The 22,949-nt window shown below is 34.1% G+C and overlaps 1 protein-coding gene across 9 annotated transcripts in view; it reads left to right on the top strand.

Moving 5' to 3' along the window:
• The window catches only part of LOC114313151 (proline-rich family protein), a 31,525-nt gene extending 25,242 nt beyond the window's left edge, over positions 1-6,283 (top strand). For 8 of the 9 annotated variants that reach the window (XM_028259518.2, XM_082916075.1, XM_082916070.1 and 5 more), the window contains 2 exons: positions 1,527-1,603; positions 5,849-6,283. In XM_028259518.2, the coding sequence (XP_028115319.2) occupies positions 1,527-1,603; positions 5,849-5,963 (192 nt within the window). In that variant the 3' untranslated portion in view covers positions 5,964-6,283. The remainder of the gene's footprint in view (positions 1-1,526; positions 1,604-5,848) is intronic. The other variant, XM_082916076.1, reaches the window with a different exon arrangement.
• Positions 6,284-22,949: the final 16,666 nt, after the last annotated feature.

Consider the following 22,949-nt stretch of genomic DNA (forward strand, 5'->3'; position numbering starts at 1 on the left):
CTCGTAGAATTGACTTCTCGGGAGGATGACAAGCACCCAATCCGTGACAACACGCTCAGTTTTAGCCAATGCTTGAATGCAATTTCTAGTAAAGACTTTGGGCTTCCAGCTAGTCACTATGTAACTTTGGATAATGATATACAAACATAATTTTCATACAAAAATTTCTTATAGAATGACATGGCCTTTTATGGTCCTTTCATTTTGAGTCAAAACACAGGTAACTCTGTTCTCATACCATCGTTTATCTCAGTACACACCATTTGTGCCTTTTGGATATCAACTTTCAAACAACAAATAAAATATTCGAATATCTACCTCTAAACAAAAATCAATGTTTGAACAAAAGTCTCGTTCGATAGTTGATATTTGAACATTTTTATGTTGTTCGAAAGTTGATATTAGAATGATATAAATGGTGTTTATTGAGACAATGTCTGGTGTGCAAATAGAATCAAACTCAAAACACCCATTATTGTGGTTCATATTTACAAGATTGCCATTGCCACATCATTTTGGATGTTTTTTTTTTTTGTGTGTCAAATTCTGTTTATAAATAATTTTCCTTTAACTTTTAAAAGGATAACGTTGTGAGGTTTGATATCTTCTGTTATTTAGTGTAGGAGGATAGTTTTTCTTAATACGGGTAATTAGGCTTTTAGGGTTATTATTTTTTGTCTATTTAACTCGTAATTTGTTTTGCTAATTATCATTGAATACAATACAATATTTTGGTCAGCTGTATTAATTAAATGTGCCTGTAGAAAAGTAACGGAGGGGAAATAGTGGTAGCCACATTATCTGTTTATGCACATTAGGGTGCTTGGTGAATGATGTCTGGCCCCTCTTTTCTCTCATTGTTTTCCCCTTTTTTTAAATTTGTTTTTCTGTCTCAACCCCGACTCTGGGGCTGGGGTTCAGAATGATGTAATATAATTTGTTAAAATTGCATTGTATCTCTAATTAAGACTAGAGTTATAACCCCACATTATACTGAAATAACAACACTGTTGAAGTTAAAGGCTGAATGCATTGTGTTCCTGTAAATTAATCATGATTCTTCATGTGTTTTAAAGATAGTTACTACAGTTCTAAATGGTTAGATCTAAACGTGCTCATCAGTTGCATTCTCTTATTTGTAATGGAGAATTCTTTTTTCCCTTTTTCTGCCCTGATTGCAAGATAATACCCAATTATATTTATGATATGACTGGAATCAGCATGAAAAAACTTTCCACTTGAAATTGAGGTTATTTAGTTGTTGTTATTGAGTAACTTGTTACTTTTGTGAATTTCTTCTTCTCATTACCAAATGAAAATTCTGTTTTGTGAATTTCTGTTTTTAATATATTGATTACTATCAATAAAGTGGATGTCTTATTTCTGTCTGTTGATTTTATTTTGGATCTGCCCATCTCTGTGTTCACTCATGCACTTTACTATCAGTGTCTATTTATGTGTGTTGTGTGCGAAAATTTGTTTGTGTCATTCAGTTTAAGAAGCAATATGCTGGTATGTGCTTTCAGGAGGAATGTGTTGAGCATTTATCTCCAACCGACCTGTTACACAGACATGTCAAGCGTGCTAAAAAGGTTCGAGGCCGGTAAGTACCATTTTTACCATGTGTACCATTTCTCATGCTTGTAGTCTGTAGAAAAATTTAATGTATAAAGAGAAATAGAGAATTGTATAGATATTGATTGTATTATTGATTGTTGTATTTTGTGTTTACAATGAGTCCTATATATAGAAGATTTAAAGGAGGTAGGTATGTAGTAGGTGGAGTAGTAGGTGGAGAGGAGGTGGTAGTGGTGTAGTGGGTTAGGTTTAGTGGAGTAGGTTTAAGTCGGTGTAGTGGGTTAGGTTTAGTGGAGTAGGTTCAAGTGGGTGAAGTAGGTGATAAATTTTAACAGCCTCCCGCAAACTCAAGGGGGATATGAACTAGCCAACTTGAGTTTGGAGAGAGTTACAAAACAAGAAAATACATAAAAATAAAAGAGGATATGTGACACTGTATGGTCGTGTCAGACCATTGGTGAAGACACTGGATGGTGGTGTCATAACGTTGTAGAGGACACTGTATGGTGGTGTCATAATGGTGTAGAGGACACTGGATGGCGGTGTCAGACCGCTGTAGAAGACAGTTTATGGGGTCATGTCGGACCGTTGTAGAAGACAGTTTATGGGGTCATGTCGGACCGTTGTAGCAGACAATGTGGTGACAGTTGTTGTGACAGTTTACGGAGTCTTGCTGGACCCTTGTAGAAACTAACCGGAATCAATGTCGGGACAGTTTACAGAGTCTTGTCGGACCCTTGTAGAAACTAACCGGAATCAATGTCGGGACAGTTTACAGAGTCTTGTCGGACCCTTGTAGAAACTAACCGGAATCTATGTCGGGACAGTTTACAGAGTCTTGTCGGACCCATAAATGAGCTAACCGGAATTAATGTCGGGACAGTTTATAGGGTCATGTCGGACCGATGTAGAAGACACTGTATGAGTGTGTATATAGGCTGCCCAAAAGATATACATGTAGATATATATAACGAGCCCGCAAAAGTCGCGCCCTCAAAAGGCGCGCCCACTTTATCAAAAGATGTGCCCGACAGAAATCATCGAGCGGCGAGCCATCAAAAGGCGCGCCAGACACGCGGCGATGCACGTGACCGACAGAACGCGTGTCGGCCTCTTCGTCAGGGTCTTTATAAACCGAAGCGGAGGCTGAGGCTTGGAAGCATAACAAACCAGTTGAAACCTCTGCATTCTCAGAGAGCTTGTCTCGAAGAGCTGCAAATCTTGAAACACTCTGTAACTAACCTTGTCTGACTGTACCAATCGGTAATCGCTGCTTCTCTGAAACACTTAGCAACCCAAAAACATGGCCTCTTCTTCCCGTCCAGCTACCCAGAACATGGCCTCTTCTTCCCGTGGTCTGCTTACTCTCTTTCCCGACCTCAACGAGTCCACAAGAGAGATAACCGGTGCGGTTGCCCTTGAACCTCAACCAAACGCCCCTGAGTTTGCTCCGTTGACCTTTCCTATGCGGTCTGTGGAGCAAAGAATGGCAGCGCAATCAGATATTGAGGCGAATCAGTATACTTTGAAGTCATGTGTGGAAACCATGACTGCGGTCACAAACTTGTCGCACCGGCTGCAGAGTAGGACAAATGAGGTGCAGCAGTTAAACGCCCAACTGGCTCTGCTCCAACGCATGTATAAGGATGCGCGAGCAGAGATAAGTGTGCTAAAGGCGGAAAATAAGGAACTGAAGCGGAAGGCCACCGTTATGTTCCGATTTGGAGGTCCGCCATATGCTGCAGTGGAGGAGCAGGGAGTAGTGATCGTGCCCAGTGGAGTGGGTGCGGGAAACACAGAGGCAGCACCGGCAAGGGCCGCCCAGGACGGAGGCAAGAAAAAGCGACCCGCAGCAGAGTAGAGAAGCAAAATCCCGCCTGTGGATGTGGTTGTTTTGTGTGTGTGTGTGTTTTTTTTTTTTTTGTTTTGTTTTTTTTTTGTTTTGTTTTTTTTTGTTTTGTTTTGTTTTTTTTTTGGTGTAAAATGCTGATCGGGGTTGATCCCCGGCATGAAGAAATGACAAGTTTGTAAAATGTTTTTTTTTTTTTTTTGGGAGTGTTGTGTTGAAAAAATAAAAATAAAATGAAAGAAAACAAGGGAGAAAGAAAATAGATAAAAAAAATATGTATAGATGGATTATATGAAAAATATCAGGGTGATTGTTTCAAAAATAAAGTGGGGGTATGTAAAAAGGAGGAAAAGTGATTTGGAAAAAATAAATAAAAAATAAGTGATTTTAAAATCAAATGGAGGAGAGTTTGAGTAATAGAATATAATAAAAAGATATATATATATATATATATATATATAAAGTAAAGAAGGTGGGGAACAACATGATAAGGGTGTATTTTAAAATGATAAATAAAAGAAAGTTGAAGACAACATGATACCGGTGTGTATGGATGTGATAATGAGAGTGAAACAAACTTGGTGAGTGTGATTAAATAAATAAAAGAAGAATGGGTGTGCTTTCCTTAGTGCTCCTCTCTCTGCCTTCAAAGTCGAGATTGGTCTCTCCAAACGAAGGCTCAACATTCAAATCATTGTAGTCCTCTGAAAAGGTTCTAACCATGTGCCACAAAATTGGCCCCACCATTATTTGCCTGATAGATAGATGGCTGGAAGCCCTTGACAACACCAGCACCACATATGGACAAATGCATACACATACAATCACAGCGCTGGCACCACCGATGAGTATGGTGGATAGCCTCCTGTGGGCCATCTCTAACACCTCATCATCTCTATAACCAGATACTGATATTAAACAGAATGTTAATATAAATATCAGCAGCCCATAATCGTATCTTGCTTTCATTCTTGGAAAAAATCTTATGAATGTCACTACTGCAGCTAGTATGAAGACGAAAAAGCCCAAGTAGTATGGGCTCACATATTTCTCCAGAAAAACTAGCAATTCGATGAGCTCCAACGCCAAGAGTACTAGCAAGCAGTGTTGCAAAACCCCTATTTACACCCCTTCCAAGTGTTGCACCCACAGAGAAGTCAAAGACAACAACAATAGTAAGAACAGCCCACATTGCAGAGACACCAAAACCATCATAGAGAGGGTCACAGTAGTAGAACTAAAAGGTTGAGAAGGTGGTTGATCTTTGTATGTAGAGAAGTCGCCTCTGGTGGCGGCGAACTGGAAGCTATATGTATTGATAGAGATGACAGCGGAATAGGTTGAGGTCCGGCGGGCGGCTAAGGTGAGGTTGCCGCCCGCCGGGGAAGCGAAAATATTAGGTTCTAAACCTGCTCTGATACCATGTAGAAAAATTTAATGTATAAAGAGAAATAGAGAATTGTATAGATATTGATTGTATTATTGATTGTTGTATTTTGTGTTTACAATGAGTCCTATATATAGAAGATTTAAAGGAGGTAGGTATGTAGTAGGTAAGAAGTAGTAGGTGGAGAGGAGGTGGTAGTGGTGTAGTGGGTTAGGTTTAGTGGAGTAGGTGAGGTGGTAGTGGTGTAGTGGGTTAGGTTTAGTGGAGTAGGTTTAAGTGGGTGTAGTGGGTTAGGTTTAGTGGAGTAGGTTCAAGTGGGTGAAGTAGGTGATAAATTTTAACATAGTCTATTACTTGTCAGAAATCATAATTTGTTTAGATATTGTAAATGAATGCATATTGGAGGTTCAGTCCTAATTTGGCTAAGTTGGGCTTTATGGGATGCAACATATTCATGGTTATAGCTTGAGTAGTGAGTTATGTAAATCTCTTATTGTGCGTACTGTTTCTCTTTGAGACACACATAGATGATGTATATAACAATTAAAATTAATACAGCAAAAGAGAAGAATAAGAGAAGGAGAATAAACGTTATTCGGTTATTGAGAGGTCATGTAAATGTTAAACATTGATATAAAAGTTTTAGTGGATTTATTTTTTATGCACGTTGTCGTGCCTCCTTTTTTCGATTACTCAATGCTCATGTTGATTTGACTCTATTTTTCGTAGTGTGGACAACACCAAGGGATTTTTATCCATTTTTTGGGTATGGGAGAAACTTGTTGAATTATATCCATTTTCTTCATGTTGAATGTGCAAGAGTATTGTACTTTTGCATAGTATCTGAATAATTTTTTTATTTACTCCCTGTGGACAATCATTCAATTCTCTTTTAACGTTGAATCCAATTTGTTAGACGAATTATGTGTCAATTGTCTATCACAGGAAAAAAATAGTGAAGAAATTCTACTAATTTTTTCGAGGAAAAAGCTTATTGTAAGCATTAATAGCCGCCTCTTATGTTTTGTGTGTAGATTAAGGGAAGAACGGCTACAACGAATTGCAAGGTACAAAACTAGGCTTGCTCTGCTCTTACCCCCACTTGTAGAGCAACAACCATTCAGAAATGACGCAGCTGCTGGGAACTGACCTAAAACTTGTATGATCTGTGACATTGTTGCTGATATTGGGCTCCCTCGTCGAACATTGTGCTGAAATTAATAGATTCATGATTGTTGTTCTTTCAATGCTGGAGCGAGAAATAGTAGGAGTCAATTTTGGTGGCGTAATGTTATTGAAAAGCTGGTGGATTCGAGTGAGTGAAACAAATGCTGTATCAATTCATTTGGCTTTGTTCTTGAACAATGTAGCTGTAGATTGTTTAGTTGGCTTTGTCCTTAAGACGGGCCTCAAGATGGAATGGAATATGTTTTGAAATTCTATTTTGATAAAGAAACTTTGTGAAGAAATCGGTTTTTTTGGCTCGTCTGAAATTTGACCTGAATTTTAATGACAGGAAGTTGATATGCTCCATTTGGATTGCTATGCATGGCAGATTGCCATGGCTTGTTTTACATCGAATGTCACATCCAATGTTTCGATGGGATTATTTGGTACAATTTATATAAGTTACTTATAATTTTTTTTTTTAATAATTATTTTGGAAGTATATGTTAGTGTCGTTTCTATTTATAGTTTATTAATAAAAATTGATTATCTAGAAAGTTGAGGGATTGGTACTTTTGCCTGTTTGTTCCTTTTTTTTTTTTTTTTTTTATTATTAGTTTTTAATTTATAATAAATTATACTAAATCAGCTTGTTATATAGATGGGCAGTGTCCATCCTGCTTAAAAATGTATAAATGCTCACGCGATATATTTGTTATATGGGATGTGTTTTGTGAGTTGAGATCCTCGGGCTCTTTCATTGCCTTCCTTCTTGCAGCAGTAGAGATATACTTTAAGTTGATCTAACGGTTTAGATTTGGGCAAAAAAAGTAAATTTGAATTTTCTTTATTATTTTTTTATTTTTAAATAGCTAAATTTGAACCGTTGGATTAACTTAAAGTGTATTTTTACCGAAATGTAAAAAAAAAAAAATTTAAAAAGAGGATCTCGACTCGTGGATCATGACTTTAAAGTTATGATTGGTTGTGCCATTGCGGCTATAACGAAGTGTGAATGAATTATAATTTTAAACATATTGCGTTGTAATTTAAAGCATATGGTGTCAACTAGGTAGTGCACATTGCACACGGTGCTCACTATGATTAAGCCTAGTTAAATATAGGATTTAGGTGGTTAAAACCAATGAAGTGATTTTTAACCAGTCTTTAATTCCCCCTTATTGTCCGCCTTGTTTCCGGGGTGTGTTTGGAATGGGTAATTAATTACATGTAAAAGGACAATCATTTCTCTGCATTGTCTTTCGGGTTAACATGTGCATTCTCATATTTTTATTGTACAATTGTTAGGCTGCTTACCATATGTACTAGAATTTTAGTATTTTAATTAAAAAATTCCTAGGTAAAGACCATAGTTACTCTAATTCATCCCTAACCAATACCATTGTTTCATAGCTAAAACCACCATCCAAACACCACCAACTTCACAACTAAGATTTATGCTTCTACCACTTTGGTATTGTTTATGAGATTACTTACAATTTTTTTTTTTAATTTAAAAAATTTATGTCCAAGTATTTTGTAAAGTCTTTTTACTTACAATTTATCATATTTTAACTTGTAAAAAACTATATCAAACAAGCTTATTGTTTTCATAATTTTTCTTTATAAAATTTTATTGTAATGTTTCTCTCTCTTTTCTCATTTTTCTTCCTTGAAAGGCCAGTGGAGAAACCAAATTACATATTGAAGACTTGACTTAAGCTCCGTTTGGAAAGTTGGTGTGTGGGTTTTTTTGGCTAAAATAGTCACAAAAAATAAAATAAACTTTTTAGTCTAATAAGATAAAACATCACATCCAACTCATAATTATTACATCCTTTCTGTCATAAAAAGTCAAAAGTCCTTCTCAAACCAGGCTTTTTAGCCCCATGCTAAAATAGCCAAAAAAGTTAAAAAGTCAACCCACTTTTCAAACGGAGCCTTAGTTTGTGGTTGAACTCACTAGTCCATAGAGAGAGAGAGAGAGAGAGAGAGAGAGAGAGGTGGTTTGGTTAGCATGGAGAAACCAAATTACATTTTGAAGACTTGACTAGTTTGTGGTTGAACTCACTAGTCCATAGAGAGAGAGAGAGAGAGAGAGAGAGAGAGAGAGAGAGAGAGAGAGAGAGAGAGAGAGGTGGTTTGGTTAGCATACCATTTTATGATTTCTATGCACCACAACTTGTGGTCTGATGCTATTATTTGATTTTCTTCTCATAATTATTAGTTGCCATGATAGAAATTCCCACTCCACGCCAAGGCCCAATCTACATCTATATTTTTATGATTGTATTGATTCATAAATTTAAGAAGAAATTTGAAAAAAAAAAAAAAAAAAAGTATGTAAATTAAATAAAATATAAATATATTTTACTTATATTTTATTTATTTTTTTATTTTCTAAATCTCTCTACAATTTCATGAACCAAACACAACCTATGTATATTGATTTTCGTTCTGACTTGGTTTTCCTTGGATTTGAGAATCTAATTTCCTTCATAGGTACGTTTTCTCATTGACCCACAAGCCTTCACACGCATCTCTCGTTTCCTTTTTCTTCTAATAATTATATCAGTCACCAAGGATAGAAAACGCCATTCAAAGTCTTGGAAAATCGATATAATTCTTTTATCATTAGTCTTTTTGTTTTTTGTTTTTCAAAAACAAAAAAATTGTTCGGTAAACTGTTTTTGTTTTTATATATATTTCAAAAAAAAAAAAAGGTGTGCATATTTTTTGACATTTTATTATTTTTATTTTTAAAAACACCAAAAACAAAAATCATACAAAATAGATACATTTGGATCACGAGTTATGACACTAAATTCATTAACAACTCAGTCCAAATTCACATGCCAACGTAGTCAATTTTTGACATTTTGGACTCACCATGCCAAGCCAGCACCAATACCAGACAGAGAGAGAGGGAGAGATATCCCAATAGGAAGTTGGTAAAAATGTAATGATGTCACGAGCCATCTAGATAGAAATATAAGATTACAAATAATAATAATAATGATAATAATAAGGATTATTTACCAATAAATCCTACTTCACAAACTGTTATACCAAATAGTCTCACTTTTATTCTATTATACCAAATAGTTGGGTTGATTTGGTCCTTTTTGATTTTTTTTTTTTGTTTTACTGCGTGGACGAGAGTGCCCTGTGTGTGTCTCCCCGATCAAGGCTCTGTGCTATCCGCTTATACTCCAATTGAAACACACACCATGTGAAGCACACACTGCAACGCATATCCAACAATCCAAAGCCTCAAAGGCTTCGTCGGAGACTCCTTCCGACTCACCACCAACACCGACAAAGCAACGAACACGAACGCGAAGTTCCACAACAGATCCAGAATCACGATCGGCTTCAAGTACGCCCAATTGCTCTGCCTCTCTTCGATCTGCTCCGCCGCCGCCTCTCTTACCCTCAACTCTGGCTCGCGCATCATTCTCCGACTGCCGCGGAGGCTCGGCGGGCGGCGCACGAACCGGCGGCTCAGGAAGATCTGATCGGTCAGCAACGGCGTCGCATCGATTAGCTATTGTGTGTGTGTGTGTGTCTGCCCCTCGCAATGTATGTGTGTATCTGTGTGTGTGTATCTGTATGTGTGTGTCTGTCTGTGTGTATCTGTGTGTGTGTGTATCTGTGTGTGTGTGTGTCTGTGTGTGTGTCTCTGTGTGTGTGTATCTGTGTGTGTGTGTGTGTCTGTGTGTGTGTGTCTGTGTGTGTGTATCTGTGTGTGTGTATCTGTTTGTGTGTGTGTCTGTCTGTGTGTATCTGTGTGTGTGTGTCTGTCTGCCCCTCACAATGTATGTGTGTATCTGTGTGTGATAGGAGAAAGATGGGACTAAACGGTTCAATAGAATAAAAATGGGACCAATTGGTTCATAAGTTCAAATTTTGGGATTTATTGGTAAATCTCCCTAATAATAATCTGCGTGTTTTGTTTGAATTTCTTGGATTAATTTTTTTGAAAATTGAGTTTTTTGATTTTCGTATTTTTTTATTTTTAGTGAATATTTTTAAAGTTTTAAACATTTTTTTTTACTTTTTTAGATGCACCTTACTTAAATATATCTAAAAAGTAAAAAATTTGTAAAAAAAGAAAAATAAGTCGTTTTGGGGTCTTTTTTTTTTTTTTTTTTTTTTCTCTATCCTTTTATTTCTGAAGTAGAGCAAAGAGAGAAGAGAGATGCGAGAAGAGGAAGAGGGTCGACGATCACCGTCGTTGGAGCCGAGGGTCGACGATATGAGAGAAGAGGGTCAACGATCGCCGAACAGAGAGAGCACAGAGAAGAGGTCGATGATCGCCATCGTTGGCGCCGAGGGCCAAGGGTTGAAGAAGATAATGATGATGCTGATCTGTTTTCTCTATAATTTTTTTTTTAGTTGTTCTGGATCTGAAAAATAAAATAATAAAAAAATTGTTGATGATGATGATAATGGTGATGATGTTGATGAAACCCAGCCAGCTCCTGTGGAGCTCCTTCTTCTTCTTCAGTTTCAGAAAAACGCAAAAAAAAAAGAAAAAGAAAAAAAAATACCAAAACGACGTCGTTTTGGTGTCGGGCCATTCAAGCCATGCCAATTTCAAGCTACCAACCGGAGTTGTTAAAAAAATTAATGAATACATAAAAATATAAAAAATGTACTGAATTCTCGTATTTTTTTTTTTATATTTTTGGTATTATGTGAATTTTTAAAAGGTTTTTTTCACAATTTTTTTTTTAACTTTTTAGGTATGTTTATGTTAGGTATGTCTAAAAATCTTAAAAAATTACTTAAAATATTAAAAAAATTTAGTAAAAACAAAAAAACACGAAAAACAAGAAAGTAAAAATTTTTGAAAAATATTTTGGAAAACTCTAACCAAGCAATGTTAATTTATCATATCACATTTTAATTTATCATGCGAGGTGTAACCATTGTATTTTGAAAATAGATATTGTGCGGGGAGCAAATATTCAGGCAAGTCCGCACTCCTTTCTTCCAAGCTCCACTTCCATCCGGTCACCTGCGAGGAAATAACGATGAGCTACCCGGCGGTGTGTGGTCGAAAAAACCCTCCGACGATCAAGTTAGCGCACACCTCAAGATAGAGAGAGAGAGAGGAGTGTTTGAGTGTAAGAATTTCCTTACAAAGTGTTCCTGTCTTGCGTATGGGGGGCGCAGACATGCTTATATACCCTTCTGCGCCCCAAATCTACTCCCATTGGTCTCTCGACACGTGGCTCTATTATCCCATCTGTTAGCACAAATCTTGCTATACATCACCTAACCCAACTGCCAGCCCACTCTGCTGGGAGCACGGCAGCCGGGCAACATTATCTCGGCTATCAACGGCCATACTGAACATGCCCAAGTGCAGTTGATGTCGTAATTTCCTACTACCGGGCTTAATTCTAGCCGTGCTCAACTGTATTCCGGCGAAGCTGAGCTGGAGATTGGTAACGCCGGTCAGCCAAAGACCTTCTCGGCCAAGCTCCAAGCACAAGCCTTCCTATCGGGTTAAGGTGCGTGCATTACAATCTTGCAACGCGTGAGTCGGGGAGCCTCATCTAGGCTATTCCTCCACCTGCCCGGCCTTCGCGGAACCGAGATCAGATAACTTGGTTCCACGTGGGCTTTGCCGTTACCGAGCAATATCACGGCCTGATCTTGGAGCCCAATACCTCGGCCCAAATCTGTTCGGCTAACGTCACGGCCTAATCTCAGATCATAAATCTCCTTCTCAGATATAATTAGTAGAATTTGAGTAATGATATAATAATCATCAATTCTATCATCTTATCTTACCTTGTATCTCATATCATACCATTTGATATGTCAACTTAAATTGTCAATATCACTTTGAAAATATATATTAATTAGTGATGAGACTCATTACGTAGACAAAGACAAATAAGATGGTAAGCATAACATAACATAAGACACTATTGATAGAACCAATTAAACAAATGTAATATTTAAATTCACATGATTTATCAAAACTGTGATATAAAAATATAATTATTATTATACAAAGAAATTCATATTTAGGAGCATTATAATTGTATGCTAGTTGTACATATACATAGAGATGACACTACACCACAAAATCTTAATATAAATCTTAAATAAATGTCTTAGTCTTGTTTGTTACAATCTCAAATTTCCACCTTCAAATCATATTTTTCTTTTCATGGATTCAACAGATAAGAATGAAGTTTGAAATATTTCTAAATAGTCAAATGGGTTTCTTTATATTCCAAATTCAACCCTCAAATGTTGACCTTTCAAAATTCCAAATCATTAATTGCGTGTAGAAGTTGGCACAACTATTGTGGGACCCTTAACACATATATTATGATATATATGTGTGTCACATTACATTACACATATATGACTTTCTTTTCTTTTCCCTTTAATTTTCTAGGCCTACATCTTTTCCACACCTTGCCTTTTGTAATTGCTAGGAAAAAAAGGTGTTTGGCAAGAAAACATGACAACAATGTTTACTGTGTGAATTACCCCATACTCATGATATTTGATTTTAATACAGACACCTTTTATATCTACCTTTTTATATATTTTTATAATAAATATTACATATTTTTTTTAGTAAAATTATGACAATTTATAATTTAAAAATAACACATTTTATAATAATGTTATACATAGTTTTTTATTTAAATATTTTCTAACAAAAAAAATGTAACATTATCACAAAATACGTAATTTTATTTTTGTACCACAAATCATCATAAATCTAAAAGAATAAAAAATAAAAAATACATAATATATATCACAAAAATACGTAATAAGAGTGTATATAGTACAGACCTTTTAAGGAATGTGTACTATAGCATTACACTAGAATACCATTTGTTGATATCATCAAGAAAAATAGATGAGAGCACTAAAAGTGGTGCTCTAATAGCACCACTAATAATGTGGCAGCGGGCGATTACTTTGTTTGATGGTTTGCAATGACGGCATTGACAACCTGGGCCCTTTTTTTTAAGATCAACAATCTTTACACTACATCTATTTTTCTTTCTAATTTATTTGTTATTGACCGCTTGCTTTGTTTACTTTATTTTACTTAATTGTTTAGTAGAAAGTAGTGGTGGAGTTGGGATTTTTTGTCCCTTTCATGCTTGATTGAATGTTTTAAAGAGTGTCGACCAAAGTTATGGATCAAAGTTATCGGTGATGAATAAGAATAGATGGGTTGTGAAGGGATGGTGGAGAGGAAAAGAAGTTCTATGCCTAGTCCACTTCAATGGCATCAAAATTATTTCAATTTTTTCTATTAACAGGATTAATGGATAAATTATGACAAGGGGATTGTTGTAAATTTTAAATTATCAAAGAGAAATCTATATTAAATCCAAATTTTGAGCGATATAGGTGTAATTTACTCTTATAATTTTAACATCTTTAATGTTAAATTATCAAAATAACACATCAAATATCAAATTTTAACGTATTATAGTATTTAAAATATTAAAATTTGACAATCTTCCTACAAAATGTAATATTTGTATCCCATTTATTATAAAGATAGCATTGTCTATTGTGTTGGTAAATGCTAGGCTGCCTTAACCCTGGTGAAATTCTTGCCATCAATTCATGATTGAATAAACGGCCATGGTTAATTTACTGCATATATTATTATAAGACAAAAGCAATAATATATATATATATTTTAATTTATTTAAATAGATTTTTTTTTATCGTATTAATGAATGAAACATTGACGGGATAAGAAGTCTGACTCTTTAAAGTTAGAAAAAGGGAAATATATTCACACCCCTCTTCTAAATTTCACAAGCTTTTTGGGATCATATTTGCTTCTTATAAGAAATGTGTGAGAAAATAAAAGATGTGTGAATAAGCTTATGTAATTTTGTTGATCGGGTTTCTTTACATTCCGTTTGGACGATGGGGTTTGGTGAGAAAAAAATGGTAAAAGTAAGAAATTTTTTTACTTGTTTAGATGGTTAATTAGGTAAAAAATTGTAAGAAATGACGAGAGATACTGAGAAAAAGATTCTCACCAAACTTATATTTTGTTTCTCACTAAAATTGGTGAGATTTGATGAGAAAGGAATTGGATTTGATGAAATTTTTTAAAATACTAAAATTATATTTATGAAAAAACATAACTTATTAATATAAAATGTTATTTTGGGAAAATGAAATATAATACTTTCTTTTCTTTTATCTTATTTACTCTATCTAAACAAAATAGGTGAAAAATTACATTATCTTTTCTTTTATTCATCTAAACATAATGGTAAGAAATTATAATTATTTTTTTCTTTCTCATCTTAGTGAAAAATTACAACTATTTCTTTTTTCACTTCACCTCACGATCTAAACGGAGTATTAAAATTGTATTTATTTTTTAATAACAAATACTGTATAATGTCATAATTTTTGTTCCATGGGGCCTTTGCGAATCTTATATTTTGACGTAAAAAATTGAAAATGTATCAAGTTTTTGTTGAGTGCGTGGCTTGTCACCATTCATATCAATAGCCCATTGATGTAACCCTAGATCTATCCTAAATAAAAAAAGAAAAAGTTTCTTTTAGAAGCTTTCATTGTTCTTCAAAAGGTATGTGATTAGATTATAAAATGCCTATTACTGTGAGGAAACTCTGTATGACTCTTGTTGATTATGAAAAGGTAATTAATTGCCTTCCACATAATAATTCTCTAATACATATCCTCTAATCTCAAGTGACTACTCTCACATGATAAACAAGTTTTTATTTATTTACTTATTAAACTCGTGCCTTTTTAAATGTATTTTTCAAATTTAATATTTTTAAACTTATTTTCTTAAACTCATGTTAGTGAAGGTAGGGCAAATTATGCTCATAATTCTTGCACTTCACAATTTGAGTCATTTTGATGCATGTAATTCTAATTGATTCGATTTTGATATACTATTTAGGCTTGGTTTGGGATACCCAAAAAATCCAAAAAGCTAAAAAATTATTAAAAAAGTTAAAAAATTATCACTATTCATAAAAAAAAAATATATAAAGAAATTTATTTTACGCAAAATTATTACAAACAACTCTGACGTCCCCACAGACACAGAGCTGACTTTTTTGGAAAAATTGCATAGGGGGTACACAAACAACACGGTGCTATTCGGTCCGTGGGGCTCTAACACGGGTCCCGTTTTAATAATCTAAACTGTTCAATGTGTAGAACTCGTCAAGTACTATATGCTTGTAAAAAATCACGTTGATCGGATATCGCTAACTACATGATCAAAATAGTTTTGTATAAAAAATGGATGGTGTTATAGTTAACGGTTGAAAAAAAAACTAATTCAATCAGATAGCTATCAATATCCGATCAACGTAATTGTTTACAAGCATATAGTACTCGACGAGTTCTACACATTGTACAGTTCCGATTAGCAAAACGGGACCCGTGGTAGGCCCCCACGAGCCGAACAGCACCATCCAATTCAATGCCTGAAAAGAAGGAAACCATCTCTTAGCCTATACTCTGCACACGTTGTCCCTTAATTCATCCTACCGTACAACCTATTTTATCTCAATCTTTTCCTATACACTAATTTATATAATTTTTTAGTACACATATCGTAAAAAGTCAAAAAGTTATCTCAAACAATCATATTTTTTTCCTCAACCTTTTAGTTAAAAAAAGTCAAAAAGTACACTTATTTAGGACACTTCAAACAACCCCTTGGATTTTGTTGGTACAATTGATAATAGTCATTAGTAATTGGATGAAAATTTTGAATGTGAGTTGCACACAAATTGTTTTTCGAGGCAAAGTGGTGGTTTGTCCATATTCATACAATGAGTTAATTTGCTTAACTCGTAGTGAGTTAACTCACTCAATTTGCAAAACTATCAAATAAATATATAGAAATAGGGGGGAAGACTAATGCTGTGTTTGGTTGGGAGATTTAGAGAGAGATTTGAAAAGAGAAAGAGAAAGAGAAAATGTGTGTGAAACTAGATGAAATGTAAGTATATTTTATTCACATTTCACCTCACTTTTCTATTTCTTTTTCTAAATCCCTATTCAAATCCCCTAACTAAACGTACGTAAGAGTGGTGATGAATGTGGGATAGCTGGAGTGTGGGATAGTGGATGTAAGGAGTTGATGGGGGTGGAAAATGAGGCTAGAGGTTGCTACGGCTAGAGAAAGAGAAAAGAAGGTTGGAGAAAATCTATTCTCTCCCTTTCTCATGTTCTCTTTATTTCTCTTCCCTCTTTGATCCAAGGATTTTTGTTGCGATTATCAACAAATTTATATGGTCGATGTTAAGGTGTTGTTTTGTAGTGGTGAGAATGATACAAGGTGGCGAAAAGTGGTAGAATGATAGTAATGGCTGGTTTTGTTTGTTGCTGAATAGAGTAAAGAAGTTTAAAGGGAAGTTAGGGAAATGTTTGTTTTATTCCTAAAAACCAATGCTCACATTAGACAAGGAAAGTGGATTCTATGTTTACATATGGAAGTTGTTTGAACAAACAGTAATGATAGAGACCCTCACAAAATACAACCTTACAACTCTCAAAATGATCTGAACCATTCATGTCACTGTCAGATACAACTCTTCAAAAAAAATTCAAACACATCAATGTTAATACATCAGTGGGGATCGTGGGGATCCTCATGATCTGAATCATTCATATCACTGTCAGACACAACTCCCCAAAAAAATTCAAACACATCAATGATCAATATGTTAATGGGGATCATGGAAATCCTTCTTTGTGGGGGTTCCAAACATTTTCCTTTAACAAAATCAAAGCTAGTCAAACTTGTTAGGATTGTCACACTTACTAGCCTTCTCTATATGTCTCCTGCTTAGTTGAGCACAGTCCCATGCCCTCCGATTAAGGAAAGCAACCCCGTCTCATGTTCCGCAAGTTGCCCCTGTTGTCCTAAATATTGTTCAACTCACTCTTTAAGTGTTGATGGATTGGTAAAAGAATAAATTATATAAAAACTCAAATATCGGTCTGTATAAAAGAATACATTTTCAAAATCGAAGTGAAAGTACATAACAAAAGCATTTGACAATTCAATAACCTAAATTTACAATTAGCCACATCCAATCTTTTGCGTGGATGGGAAATTGGTGAAATTTTAGACATATATATATATATATATATTCTTTCTCTCTTTCACGTGTCTACTATTTTTGGCTCACATTCTAAGTTTTCATAAATAAAAAAATGTAAACACCAGTTATTAATTGAACTAAAATAACACATAATGTGAAATTAAAAGTCAAAATTAAGTCAATTAGAGTTGTAAGAACCAAAATAACATAAGAGAAAACAAATATCAAGGAATAACATTGTAATTTGCTCGATTCTAGAAAAATAAAAATAAAAAACAAAACATATTTTTAAAAATTATATATATCTATATAATAAGGGAAGAAGGTTTTTGAAAATGTATAAAATGTATGTGAGATACATTTTGATTCAATGGCTGAGATGATTCCTATATACTATCTAACGGTTGAGATCATTTTTATTCCCGCCCAAACACTCTCCGCTCTCTCTCTCTCTCTCTCTCTCTCTCCCCCATGTCTGCCCAAACACATTCTTTTCAACTTCCTCTCTACACGTTATCTCTCACATTCTCTCTTCAACTCCCTCTATGATCTCTCTCTCTCACGTTCGAAATTCTTTCTTTTCTGAAACTGGCTAACAAAGGTAGCAGATCAGAGAAACATCTTCCAACAATTTGATTCGAACAGAGACGGTGGTCTCAACAGGGCTCACCACTGCCGCCGCTGCTCATCATCACCGTTGCCATTGATCGACACCCACTCTTTCTCCGCTCCCACCCTCCCAACATTAGAGGTATTTTACGTTTATTCAGTTCTTTGAGGCTTCGGTTTAGGGCTAATTTTTGTATCAATCATCCTCCACAATTTCAAAAGCATAGTTTGGATTCAAATAGTTTGGATTCACAGGCATTAACAGGAAAATATTTTCAATTTAAAATGTAAAATGTAAAATGTACTATCAGTGGGTCAATGATTTGCATATATTTTCAATTTCATATTTTCATAATTTAGGGCTAATGTTTTCATAATTTCATATTTTCAATTTTCAAGTTAGGGCTAAGAATGTTAATGACATTTTCAATTTAGGGCTAATATTTTCAATTTCATAGTTTCATAATTTAAAATGTACTATCAGTGGGTCAATGATTTGTATACCATGCACAATGATAGTTACAGGGGGTGATAAATTCTTTGACCCCTTTTGGTTTAGCCAGAATGTGAGCTTTTTTAGATCTGATCCTGTTTTCCTGACAGAGGGGAATTTGGGCTTTTTAGTGCACTTGATGAAGACGTCATTAACATTCTTAGCTAGGAAAATTGCAAATGAACCTTTGATTAAATTAGTCTTCTATTTGATATCAGTAGCCTCATTGCCATAATAACTACTTCATAAATTATTTGTTACTTAAATTTGATGCTGCAGTCAATTTTGCATTATTTAATAAATTATTTTGTATAAGCATTATTTGACAATTTTCCATTTTCCATTATTTTGCAGTCAATTTTCCATTTTTATAAGCATTATTTGAATTTTCCTGTTCAAGTCATTTTATATTTGAATTTTCCTGTTTAAGTCATTTTATATTTTCATAGTTTTGATTCAATTTTGCATTTTACATTTTATATTTTCATAGTTTGGTATTATACAACATAGTTTGGATTCACAGGCATTAACTCCTTTCTCATTTTATTCTCATTAGACTCATTTCAAAAGCTACAACGGTGGTGTCAACAGGGCTCACCATCGCCGCCCGCTGCTCATCATCACCGTCGCCATTGATCGACGCCCACTCTCTCTCGGCTCCCACCCTCCCAACATTAGAGGTATTTTACATTTATTCAGTTCTTTGAGGCTTCGATTTTTGTATCAATCATCCTCCACAATTTCAAAAGCATAGTTGGGGTGATAAATTCTTTGTCCTCCCTTGGTTTAGCCAGAATGTGAGCTTTTTTAGATCTGATCCTGTTTTCCTGAAAGAGGAAAATTTGGGCTTTTCAGTGCACTGGATGAAGATGTCATTAGCATTCTTAGCTAGGAAAATTGCAAATGAACCTTTGATTAAATTAGTCTTCTATTTGATATCAGTAGCGTCATTGCCATAATAACTACTTCATAAATTATTTGTTCCTTAGATTTGATGCTGCAGTCAATTTTGCATTATTTAATAAATTATTTTGTATAAGCATTATTTGACAATTTTCCATTATTTTACAGTCAATTTTCCATTTTTATAAGCATTATTTGAATTTTCCTGTTTAAGTCATTTTATATTTGAATTTTACATTTTATATTTTCATAGTTTGGATTCAATTTTGCATTTTACATTTTATATTTTCATAGTTTGGTATTATACAACATAGTTTGGATTCACAGGCATTAACTCCTTTCTCATTTTATTCTCATTAGCCTCATTTCAAAAGCAGCAGTCAATGTGTCTTGGAAAGCTAATCTTTATTCTCAAAATTTAATCAATAAGTAAATTTCTGGTTACAAAATTCTTGATGGTTTACATTTTTCAATTATAAAATCCAAGTAACATCTAACATACTCTCAAAATTGTTGATTAGTTGAGAAGAAAATTTTATAGTACATCATATGCCAAATTATGATTTTGTGGTCATTTGGTTACTTCCTGTGTTATGACTTGGTCATGACTGGTGTTTATGACCTATTGTGATTAGGAAAATGATATAGAAGCTTATTTTTTAGACTTACTTTTTAGATGCAATGATGTGTGGAAGAGATGACTGGTGATGATTAGACACTACTATCAAGATTATTATTTTGTTGGTTATGACCTATGGTACTCTTGGTTATAATCGAAAATGACTTTGGATATATATTCATGGTGTTTGGTTGTGACACTTTTTTTGAAGTTATGATTGAAAATGATTTAGTTATGACATTTATGTAATTAATATAAAAAATGTACATATGGTAAGGCTCTGTATTCTAGAATGACCCCATTGTAAGTACACTAATATTGTAGATGGTTCAAATGTCAAAGATTGTTGGTTCAGATATTGTGTAATTGTGCACATAATGTAATTTTAGAAAGGTTCAGTTGTACTGTGATGATGTGCGTGGGCTGGTTTATATGTGTTTTTGGTTAGGGTTTGTTTAAGTTAGAATGTGTGGTGGTTTGGAGGGTTGGTCCCTTGTGGGTAATTGTAATTTAGTCAAATTGTCAATTGTAAACTAGTATAAAGCTCAAGGGTTGATGGTGGCTGCATGTTGTGGCTTTAAATCTCAGATGTGGGTTCATGGATTTTGTTTCAGTGTTGCAGCAGAGTAAAGATTCTTGATTCCTCTGTGCTAGCTGGAGAGGATGAATTTTAGCGGCCTAATCATTTGAAGGAATAAATTCATGCATTGCAAAAAAGAATTTTTTTCTCGTCATGTTAATGCAGAAGAGAGGAGACAATACTTTCTTATGTGGTGAACTCATAATTTTTTTTTGCTATTTCTTTGATGCTGCGTATTTTTTTAGCTAATGTGACAGATTTTGAATTGCATTGGTTCTGACTTTGGGGTTGAGCATGTCTAATTTAAATCTTGATTCTTCATGTGTAGATTTTGTGGTGTGAACATTATTTTTTTGGCATAGATGAGTCCTTCATATTGGTTTGGTTTGTAAAATGTGTTCACATACTAATTTTTTGTTTGGAATTGTTTTGCTTCCGCTACTATGAAACATTATTTGGCCATTTTCTTCTTATCTTCTACACTTAAATTAGGGCTTTCTTTTTCTATGAGAGATTTCTTTTCTTCTTTTTCTTTTTTCCTTCAATTTGTGTAGTGGATTACAAATATTTACTTTTAGATTTGTGGATTATGCTGATTAAGTTATACAACTATTTCTCTTTTGATCAACAAAACATGCTGACATACACAGATTTCTCCACCATGACCACAGTAGCAGATTTGCCTCTTCCTTTTCGCAAACACCCACACTTCTCACAACCATCTCTGCTCCTCCCTCCTTAGCGACCCTTTGTTGACATCTTGATCGCAACAATTGTAGCAACCCCACTCCCCATCTCAACCATCACACAGCTACCATCTTAGCCTCATGCAACATTGCGAATGGTAAATACATTTATTTATATACATGCTTCAATTTGATCAAGATTTTTAACTGCATTCACATGATTTTACTTAATCTAACTATTGTTCTCATATAGTAGAAAGACCTAATTTTTCACACCCCTGAAGTTTATGAACAGTTGAGCTCCATATACTTTGTAAATTGTTTCTATGTAGAAAAACTAAAAACTGCTTTGAGAAGTACATGACATGGAGGCTGAACTCCAAATTGAGATTGCTAGAGATAATTCCCCTCTATAGCAGTATTATGTAGGCAACAAAACATTGTAAAATTTCATTATCTTATGCAAGTGATATACGCAGAAGTTATAAGCTGATGTGAGTCATGATCGATAAAGCATCATACTCTTATTTTTATTTTATGGAATCTGAATAGTGTTGTGGAATTAAAAGGTTTGGCAAGAGTTTGAAAAAATAAATTATAAGAAATCAACAGGGCACTAATCGATCCCCAGGGAAGACTAAAGTTTTTGTTAATTTGAGGGAGATTTCTTTTTCTTCTCTTTCTTTTTTCCTTCAGTTTGTGTATTGGATTTCAAATATTATGCTAATTAGGTTATACAACTATTTCTCTTTTGGTTTACAAAACATGCTAATGTGTTTTTATCTTTATTAGTTAAACATGCTGAAGGTCCAATTTTGTCATGGTTTGATTCTAGGCATGTAATTCTTTATCTTTGTGTGGATGTTATGTTATTTTCTTGAGTAGAGTAATTCATGGTCTTCTTTGTTTTATTTATTTTTATTTTTTTGTTAAAAGTAAATAAAATAAATAAAATTGACTGACTCAACAAGATTGAGCTTAGGTGTTAATATTATATCATATGGAGTCGAGACACTTTTTCCATTGATGTAGCAGAACTAGGATTTATTGAATTATTAAGCTCTTTCGACCTTCATATTTGTTGTTTTGAAATTCTTTCCGTGTCCTTTATATATTGCTTTTTAGGATGTTAGTTTTGATGCTTATTTTCTTTCGAAAAATTCACATTGATTGAAGTTTGTAATTTTTTTATTTACCAGTGTGAACTCTTCCAGATTAAGGCATGAGTTATAGTTATAAAGGTAAATTCATGATTTAATTATTGAGCTTCGTTGGAGATTTTATTTAATATGATTTGAATTTTCTGGCTAGGGGATCATGTATATTTTTGGATTTGAATCAAAATATTATATTGTTTTTTTTTTGTCTATCATTTATATTTATTTTGTATTTTTTAACCTTTATAATTAACAATGTTTCCAACTGGTTTGTTTTCTTGATGGGAACTCAAAACAACATATTCATTCAAAAATGAATATTAAACACAAGGTAAACTTTAATTGCTTTTTGAATTTAATTATGTGTCGGTTTACAATCTTAAAAAATTCTTATCCATTATAATGCTGTTTAATCATGTTCCAATTAATAATGTAACTTTTCTTTTCTATGAAATACATGTCTCACATTCCTTTTTTTGGGTTTCCATTGAACAATACCCTCAACGAGTTAAAAGAGTGTAGGAATAAGCTAAACTCTTACATTAGGAAAAAAATACACAGATACTCTCTAGGTTTTGCTTTAAAGTTAATGATTTTGGTGTAAACTATTTTAATTTGTTGGGGTTTGATGGGTTTTGATTTCTGAAATTTGAAATGGATTTGATGGGTTTTATTCATAGAAATCCGCAAAAATTCGAAGTCGTTTCGCTTGAGACATCACCCCTGGGAACAAGTTTTTCGGCTTCGGCGCTTTCTGGCACATCCCCGTGAGTTTACTGTCTCTATCTCTCCTACAAATGT

The sequence above is a fragment of the Camellia sinensis genome, chromosome 2, assembly GCF_055761805.1.
Source record: "Camellia sinensis isolate YWXY chromosome 2, ASM5576180v1, whole genome shotgun sequence".
Classification (NCBI taxonomy): domain Eukaryota; kingdom Viridiplantae; phylum Streptophyta; class Magnoliopsida; order Ericales; family Theaceae; genus Camellia; species Camellia sinensis.